At 53.3% G+C, this 9,248-nt stretch overlaps 1 protein-coding gene across 2 annotated transcripts in view; it reads left to right on the top strand.

Annotated features, from left to right (window-relative positions):
• SH3RF3 (SH3 domain containing ring finger 3) overlaps positions 1–8,736 on the top strand; it is a 410,554-nt gene extending 401,818 nt beyond the window's left edge. For both annotated transcript variants that reach the window (XM_037807811.1, XM_037807809.1), the window contains one exon: positions 8,489–8,736. In XM_037807811.1, coding sequence (XP_037663739.1) covers positions 8,489–8,660 — 172 coding nt within the window. In that variant the 3' untranslated portion in view covers positions 8,661–8,736. The remainder of the gene's footprint in view (positions 1–8,488) is intronic.
• Positions 8,737–9,248: the final 512 nt, after the last annotated feature.

The following is a 9,248-nucleotide window of genomic DNA, read 5'->3' as shown; positions in this document are numbered from 1 at the left end:
GCCTGGACTTCGATGCCCACGGCGGCCGAGGGCTTCGTTTCCACGGCGGAGATGTCCTTTCTGGGAGAAGAGGCTCAGGGTGCCCCCAGCCCCTGCTGAACAGAACAACTGCAAACCTTACGCAGCGTCACCTGGTTTGAGCCCGTGGCACCCCCCACCCCCTCACCCCCACCGCCCAGGCCTCGGCCAGGGGGGTGCCAGGGACGCCATCTGACCGGAAGCTGGACCCTCTAGCCAGCAGTAGCTGGGGCAAGATTCTGTCCCCCGGGCCAGTGGGGTGGGGGCTCCATACCAAACGGTTACCGACTACGTCGTGACGCTCCAGGGGAGAGGAACACAGGACAGAGTGAGGGCGCAGCAGCAGGGCAGCAGAAGCCTCCCTGAGCCTGGGCATGGCCTCTTGGGCCCCAGCCCACGCGCCCACCTTTTACTTCGGCCGTTGCCATGACAACCAGCTTCACGCAAGGAGAACCTGGCAGCCCCTCCCCTTGGCCTGCAGCTTTTTGTCCTGGGGCTTCTCCACCACCTCAGTGAGGGGAGTCTACAAAACCGGAAGTGCCAAGGGGTCAGCATCCCAGGGAGAAACGGGGCCCGTGGTGATGGGAGCCAGTGCAGAAACGTCCCTCCCTCCCCGTGGGCAGTCTTGAGACACGCTCGATGCCAGCGGGACCACCGTGTGTGATGTTCCCTCCTCCCCTGGTTTCCCTTCCCCAGTTTTCCACTCCTGCTCCCTGGAATTACTTCCCAAAGTAAAGGGCCTACACAGTAGACCTTCTCTCAAAACCAACGGCCCACTTTTTCACACCTCCCCAATGCACACACGTGCGCACATGCACAGCTTCCTCCCCCTCCTTCTAGCACACATGTCTCAGACACAGTTAAAGGGAGGGGAGAGAAGGAGGGCAGCTGAAGCTGGTTGTAGTTTGCAGCCCCCAAGCCCAAGGCCAGCCTGGAGGTGGAAGGATGTGGCCGGGGGTGCAGGGAAATGCTGGGTGCCACTAGAAACCCCATCCCTCCTCACCCCAGTGACCGTGACACCCCAGACTGGGCAGCTGAGACCCCGAGAACCCCATGGCCCCAGAGTGGGGCTGCAGGACCCCCAGCTCCTGGCTCCTGAGCAGATCCTAGAAAAGCTAACAGCGCCTCTGAGAAGCCCAAGCCGCTTCCCGGGCCCGCCCAACCTTCCTTCTCAACCAGCTCGTCTGCAGCCCGATGGCAGTAGAGAGCTCCTCGCTCGCCTGAAACGAAGACAGAAGAAGAGCCTTAAAAAGGTACATTTTCCTGTGTCCCTCAGGAAGGCAGCTAGCCCAGTTTCTGTCTTCCCCGTGCAAGCGCTCTCGTGGCTTTGATATTTGCCTGAAACTTAAACTCCGCATCAGAGCTCCCTGGGCCCGATTCTGCGCTTATGTAACTCCCTGGGAATTCCCATGTGTTGGGCCGGCTGTTCCTAGAATCTTGTTGTGATTCATAACTTGGTTACGGACCGTGCAGCTCTATGTTGTTAAATATGGAGGATCTGCTTTAGACTCAGCAAATCGCTTTATAAAACAGGCCAGGAAAAGGCGACTCTGGTTGTACAGACCCCGGGCAAGCCACTCGGCCTCTCTCCCACCCAGCCTCCCGCCCCCAGTTCAGATTTGCAACCAGCTCTTACCTCCTCGGGTTGCAAACACACTCAGGGTGCATCACAACTCAGTTAAATACAGGAGACTTTTGCAGTGTCTCCAGTTTGCTCTGTGTCTGAGTGCTAACACTGTTTGCTCTGTGTCTCGGCTTGCCAGGCAGCTCTCAGGTAAGTGCAGTTTATAGAGGTTGCTCCTTTAGGGTGGACTCAGAATGAGTTGAATCCGTCACCCAGGCAGGGCCTGGGCACCTCCACCGTCCCTGGCTGAGGCCAGCCACCCCCCAGCGTGGCCTTGTGTGTGGTCACAGCCAGGACTGGGGGATTATCCGCCCCCCACCACCATGACTTCCCGCTCTGTATCACCGTGTGACTGATTGGTTTCTGGAACTCTTCTTGCAGTTTTATTACACCGCGTGAAGTTGACAGCTCGCGTCCCCATGGGGGGCTAGAGGAGTGCAGGGAGGAGAATTTCCTCTTCCCATCCCAGAATTTGGCAGCTGGACCAATTTCATTCACAGCCGACGGATCCAAGTCGTTTCCTCAGACCCACCCCTGTCTTCTCTCTCTGCCCCTCTTCTGACTCTTGCATTTTCCGGCTCCCACACCCACTCCCTCTTTCACACACAGCCTTCTCCCCGAAGCCTAGACTTATATTAGCCAGAAAGCCCTGGAACGTAGGGTCAGCCCCCTCCTCGGTGGTCCCACGCCCAGCCTGAGTCCAGGGGTGACAGACTGCCTCTCCCAAGGGCCCGGGCTCGCCACCGCCTCCGAGCCCGCAATCCTGGACCCGCACTTGGTGCCGACATCTGGTTCTGGGTGGCAAACGGACCCCGCAGCACCCAGGGATAACTAGCTTGGCACCACCTGTGACTCACAACCGCAGGCCTCGGACCGTCTACATGTAAATTAAAGAGGATTTAGAAGCAGCAACCAGAGAGTCCGTTTCCTAGAAAGGAAGAGGATAAAGCAGTTGTGGGGACAGGCCCTCCCTGGAAGTTTAGCGGCAGCACTGTTGGGAAGGGGGGACATCCTGCCCCTTGTGAATTTGCTGCATCTTGGACGCTCACAGCCCCCAGGATGGAAACCACGGTGGAACTCAGCCCCCCACCTCCCCGATGATAAGGCGCTTCTCTCCCCTCTCCCTCCTCCCCTCCTGGCCCCCGGATCTCACCCCGCCTGCCTGAGGCCCAGATTCCCCGGCCATCAGCCAGTTCACTGCTCCCCTGCTTGGCCTTCAAGAGGAGCTTCTGCTTCAGGGCAGGGCTGGGATCGGCCTAAGGACCCATTTAACACTCAGGCACTGGAGGAGGCCATGCCCTCTTCCACAGGGCTTTCGGGGTGCCCCGCTGAAGCCTGCCCCCCACACCCCTGAAAGGAAGACTGTGGCTGCAGGAGCTGGACCCACAGTGACTGAAGGGGGAGCTGCTGGCCTGGCTGACCTCGCCGTCCCCTGCTGCCTGTGGGGCCGGGGCAAAGCCCGGGCAGCCCGGCCTCCTTGGGCTTCCTCCACGTCTTTGCTGGGTTCGACCTGAATTCAAGTGCTGCCTCCGCACCAGCCAGGTGCCCTCTGGCCAGAGACATCCTCACCTAGTGAAAGGAGGAGAACGGCGACAGCCACCCTCGGGTTTGAGGGGTAAGGGGTGTAATGTTTGTAAACTGCCGGGTGCAGAGGGGCGCCTCTCCAGCCTTTCTGCATCTCCCCACATAAGGACGCTGGGGCCCCACAGCTGCAGCGTAACAGCAACCCGGGAGCGCCGACCACAGGGCTGAGGGGTGCCCAGGCTGGCAGCAGTGTGTGCCGGGGTCCCGCCCGGGCCTGCCCCCAGCCCTCCTCCTTAGGGGACAGGCAGGGCAGCCCGGTGCCTTCCGCTGTGTGTGCAGCGGGCACTGGCGTGCAGGGACCTCCTGGGCCCCACCTGGGCTGGCCCAGGGGCAAGCCAAGGATCAACGCTGGAGCTGTTGAGAGCAAGCGGGAAAGGAGGTGACGGTCACCCGGGGTGCAAATCACAGTTGACCTTTTATGGGAACCCTCTGAGCTTTGAAACAGGGCCAGGGAGTATGCCACACAGCCAACGCTAGCTGACCGCTTGCAAACCAAATCACTAGAATTGATGTACGTTTCCTCGTCTTTGGCCTTCAGATGAAGAGCTCCTGAGCAGTGGTTTAATTTTCAGAAGAGACGGTTCAATTCTTTTACCACAATTCTTCACTTTTTTAAAATAGTTCCTCACGACCCCTCACACATCCCACCCGGCCTCAGCCTCACGAATCCCAGCCTGACCCCTGAGCTGCTGGGTTTTATCTTGATGGCAGACTTACTTATGGTTGCAGATACTTCTGACGTCTCTCCATCAAGCTGCCTTCCAAGCATGCCAGCTCCACTCCCTGCCCCACAGACCCAGGCTCCTGCCCTGCCCTGAGGCAGGGGGATCTGGGGTGACTGGGGGGTCGCCTAGGAAAGGAATGCAGAAGTCCCCTGACCCCTGCCCTCCCTCTGGGCTCTGCTTCCACCGCTGCAGCCGCTTTAACCACCCCACAACCCCCAGCCAGGTGGTGGTGGGAAGAAAATGTTCTAACACTTGCAAATAAAGCCTGAAATGTCCCATCCTCTCCTGCCACTTCCTCTTTTATGCCCCCACCACCCCCAAGACTTTCAGCGCCCCTGCTTGCTTCCATCCCTGCCACCCTCGTTTACAGGCGACCACACGGTGCCCAGGACTTACTGCCTGCTCACTGAAGGCTTGCATGGATTAATTGATTGATTTGTTTGCCAACATGAAGTCTCCCAGTGGGGCTTCTGCAGGAACATTCCTGCTTGGAGCCACCATGTTGTCATAGCAAGGGAGGCCGGACCCCTCAGTGGAGGTGAGAAAGGTGCAGGTTTGGTCCCCACAGTGCCCTGGAGGGTCTGGTTACTTGCTCTAAACGCCCGTGCCCTGGGCTTCTTGCTCAGGAAACCATGCACGGGACGTCCGGGAGGAAGCTGAGGACGCCGGGGCTCTGGCACAGTCCCTGGTTCACTTGCCCCCGGCTCTCCTCGCAGCACCTCTGCCCCACCCCCAGTGGCTCGGGGACAGGTGGGATCCACACATTTCCCCCAGGAGGCAGTCGCCCCATCTAACCTCATTTAACTGTCTCATTCTCCACCCTAGAATCACCCAGGAAGCTTTAAAAAGTCCCGATGCCTGGGCCCCTGCCCTAGAGATTGATTTGACAGGTCTGCAGTGTAAATCTAATGTGCAGCCAAGGCTGAGGGCTCTGCTCTCAGGAACACAGGTTGCGTACACAACTGGTTCTTTGAACGAATCAGAAACGTGCGATCATATGTTCTGCAAGAATGTGTTAGGCCTGAAAGCCAGTGTCATTTCTGCAGTGACCTCAGGAGCCGACAGCAATTCTGGGACAGATTCTGCCTCCTTTGGAGTTGGCCTGTGGTGGCAGCTCACAGGAAGACTGCTTCCACACTCCGCTGAGAAAATGTCTCCTAAGGGAATTCTGGGAAGATCCACAAGAGGTCGTGGGACCTGAGAACTCCGGAATAGAGTCTCATTCTATCTTCACAAAGTCAAGCTTGAAGGAAAAGGGGGTGGGCTGGGCTGGGCTGGGCTGGGCTGAGGTCCTCCTGCTGAGTAATATCCTTTATTGATCTGCAAATTCTACTATAGCTCATCTACAACAGTATTCACAACAGCATGATTTGTTTCTCTAATTGGTCTCATTAGGATCTTTAAGCAAAATCCCTAATAAAAAACCTTCTGGATTAAATAAAAAGTATCCACAACCTTACTACTTTTCTAGTTTCAATCTATATAGCATGAATCTGTTTCAAAGCCTCATGGAAGAGATATTTGTCTGCCAGTCTCATTTCTCCTACTCGGCAGGAAGCCCCTGGAGGGAGGGGAGCATGGCTACCCTCTTTTCAGGCATTATGGATGATCTTGGCTACCAATGGTTGAACACCATGCTCAGCACTTCATGATTATCTCACTTAATTTTACAAGCACCCTACACTTAAGAACTGTTGTCACTGTCATTTTACAGGTGGGAAAGCAAAGGTTTATGGAGTTTAGGAAACTTTCCCAAGATCTCACATCCAATAAGTAGCAGAACTAAGAGTCAACCCCACCACCCACCACCACCACCATCTCCAGCATCTACGCTCTTAGCAGCCACCCCCACATCTTGCATACGCTAAATGTTCAGCAAATACACACTGAATTGATAATCTGTTAACTCTTAACAGAGAAGTCCTTGGCTTTAAGAGACATTGCTTTGTAATTTCTGATGGACAGTCTCATGATCAATCAGACAGCGAAATGCTACGCCAAGCAAATAGGCATAATCAAATCTTCCATCTGAACTTTGCTGGAATTTCAAAAATGCCTTCTTGCAGAAAATGTTTTAGGTTCTAATACATATTTATCACTGTGTGTGTCAGCCAAACTTTTATCCCCAGGAACATTTGCCCGTATGTTCTTCTCCCACTAAATTCTTCAAGAAAGGGAGTTGGGAGAGCGCCCAGGCAGAGGCAGCACAGCAGAACGGACACGCCCGGAGCGTCCCTCCCTCCGCCCCTGACATGGTCCTCCCAGGCGTCAGGGTTCAGATATGCATCGGCAAAATGGGGAGAGCGGACTGGTCTCCAGGGTCACTTTGGACCTGAAAATTGTATGTTTGTTCCCCTTTTTAAAAAGGACAGAAGTGCACTTATAAAATATATCATCACATGTGCTCACAGACATAGGGGACTGGTGGTCTGATGGGTTGAGCCCTCTAACACAGGACTTGCCCTTGGGAAGACTGTTGCTGCAAAGGAGAGGCTAGGCCTGCCTATAATTGTGCCTAAGAGCCTCCTCCCGAATGCCCCTTTGTTGCTCAGATGTGGCCCTCTCTCTCAGATGAAATCACTGCCCTCCACATTACGTGGGATCTGACGACACCCAGAGGAGTGAATCTCCTTGGCAATGTGGAGTATGACTCCCGGGGAGGAATCTAGACCCGGCATCGTGGGATGGAGAACATCTTCTTGACCAAAAGGGGGATGTGAAAGGAAATGAAATAAGCGTCAGTGGCAGAGAGATTCCAAAAGGAGCCAAGAAGTCACTTTGGTGGGCACTCTTACGCACAATTTAGACAACCCTTTTTAGGTTCTAAGGAATTGGAATAGCTAGCAGTAAATACCTGAAACTATCAAACTACAACCCACAGAACCATGAATCTTCAAGACGATTGTAGAAAAGTGTAGCTTATGAGAGGGGACAATGTGATTGGGAAAGCCATATGGACCACACTCCCCTTTGTCTAGTTTATGGACAGATGAGTAGAAAAATGGGGGAAGAAAAAAAAGGCACCCAGTGTTCTTTTTTACTTTAATTGTTCTTTTTCATTTTCATTTTTATTCTTATTATTTTTGTGTGTGTGGTAATGAAAATGTCAAAAATTAATTTTGGTGATGAATGCACAACTATATAATGGCACTGTAAGCAATTGAATATATGCTTTGTTTTGTATGACTGCATGGTATGTGAATACATCTGAATAAAAATGAATTAAATATATATATATATCATCACATATGCATGGAAGCTGTTTGGTTCATTACCATTTCATTGAAAGTCCTCCCCGAACCCCGGATAAGTAGAAAACAGCGGGGCGTTTACCACCTGTTATCGAGGTGTGTGAGGGTGTTGCTTCCTGGGCACGTGGGGCTGCAGCCCTGACATCTCCCTGGAAGTGCTAATTACTGATGTCCTAATAGACGATCAGAGCCTTGCAGGTCGGGGGAGAGGGGGCCTCCCGGGATGCCATGTGACCATGTGACCATGTGAGCAAGCCCAGCGGGACCAGGGATGGGAAAAAGGGAGCAACGGGGGTTCTCCAGGGCAGCCCCAGAACCACTGTTCTAGATCTCGAGACCCCTTTTGGAAACCAGGTTCCACTGACCCGCAGGGGCAAAGAAAGGGCACTGGAATGTGTTGAATTCCTCCACGTGCTCTTATATTAATACTACTTAAGTGATGACCCAGGAAATTTAGATTTCCAGAGCTCACTCCTCTCAGGAAGACGTCTGTTTATGTTTAGAAGAAATTCTTGGCAAGTTGCTTGGAGTGGGGGGTGAGCACTGGGACCCCAAAGGATGTGACCATGGAACAAAGCCCATTGCTGAGCTGCTCTATGTCCACTGCGGAGCACTCGCTCTGCTGAGAGCAGGATGAGTGGGATTTGCAGGTCTGGGGGCAGAGCTGACTCACCTGCGAGGAGCGGCGGGGGAGCTGGCTGGGGGACGCTGCCGCGTGGGTTACATCATTTACTTCTCATTTCTAAGATAGTCACAAATTATGCTTGCCATATATTCAAGTTAGTCCATGGGACACAACTCTACTTTCTCTTTTCTTTTTATTTTATTTTTATAACTTTTATTCTGGTAGCATATATACAACCTAAAATTTCCTATTTATACCCTTTCAAGTATACAATTCAGTGGTGTTGATTGCATTTACAGTGTTGTGCTACCATCACTACCATCCACATCTTTACTTTCTGACTTCTTATACAGGATGAAATATTCCTAATGAAGAAGAAAGCATTTTGGGGGGAAAAAAATAAGGGGCGAGACCTTCTGAGAGGATAGGAGTTAATTAAAATCTGTATCAAGTGGGAAAGCAAATGGGCCTGAAAAGGACACACGCTTCGGCCCTGAAAATATAATCTGATTATGCAGCCACTGCCCCGTGGATCTGGCTGTCCTGTGACTTAGAGTGCGTGGGCCCCCGAGGGTGGCACCAGAAGATGATGATCGTGGTGACTGGCAATCAATGACCTGCAATTACCTGGCTAATGGGGCATGTGCTGTCTCCCATGCAGATTCCAGGAAGTGAGGAGGCCCACGAGCTGGGATCCTGTGTGCTGCAACCAAAATGCGTCCTGCCCATGTCACAGCACCGAGGAAGGAGATGTCTTGCCCGGCAGATGTCTGCTGGATCCTTCCCTGGTTCCTTCTGCTGCCCAACACCCATCACCCAGAGGGAGCCCCTGATGGGAGGCAGAGCACAGCAGGGCCCATCAGCACCCCCTGCTCATCCCCACAGGCCATCACAGAATGGGTGAGAGAACCTGGAACCCATCATGAGGACCTCCCAAGTCCTGCAGAGGAGGGACCTGGAGGCAGGGGGGCTGCAGAGTATGTCCCCCCCTTTCAGGGAGGACGGAGAGGATGCACAAAGAAAAGGGGATGTGGAAAGTGAGCAACTGGGCCATGGGTGGATCAAAGAATAGGGTTGGCTTTTCTGGAAACAGAGAGTGTTGCGTACCTGGCAGGGAAGATACTGCTGCTCCTAAAGCAAGGAAAGACATGCTCGGTAGGCAGCTCCTGACCAGATCAAGAAGCTTTAATTGAATTTTGAGAGGGAGAGTAACAAGGGTCTGGATTAAATTCATTAGGAGTTCAGCACAGCACACCTGAAAAAGAACACGCTTGGAAGCAGACGATCCTATGTACAAATCCCACCTCTACACCTTCCAGCTTGGGCAGTTATGGATTCTTCCTGAGACTCACTTTTCTCATCGTTAAAATGGGGAAAGTAGTATGTACCATCCTTCCTTGGGAAGATGCCCAGAAATAATG

The sequence above is a fragment of the Choloepus didactylus genome, chromosome 17, assembly GCF_015220235.1.
Source record: "Choloepus didactylus isolate mChoDid1 chromosome 17, mChoDid1.pri, whole genome shotgun sequence".
Taxonomy (NCBI): Eukaryota; Metazoa; Chordata; class Mammalia; order Pilosa; family Megalonychidae; genus Choloepus; species Choloepus didactylus.
The sequence above is the reverse complement of the archived record's forward strand: the minus strand, read 5'-3'. Positions and strand labels throughout refer to the sequence as shown.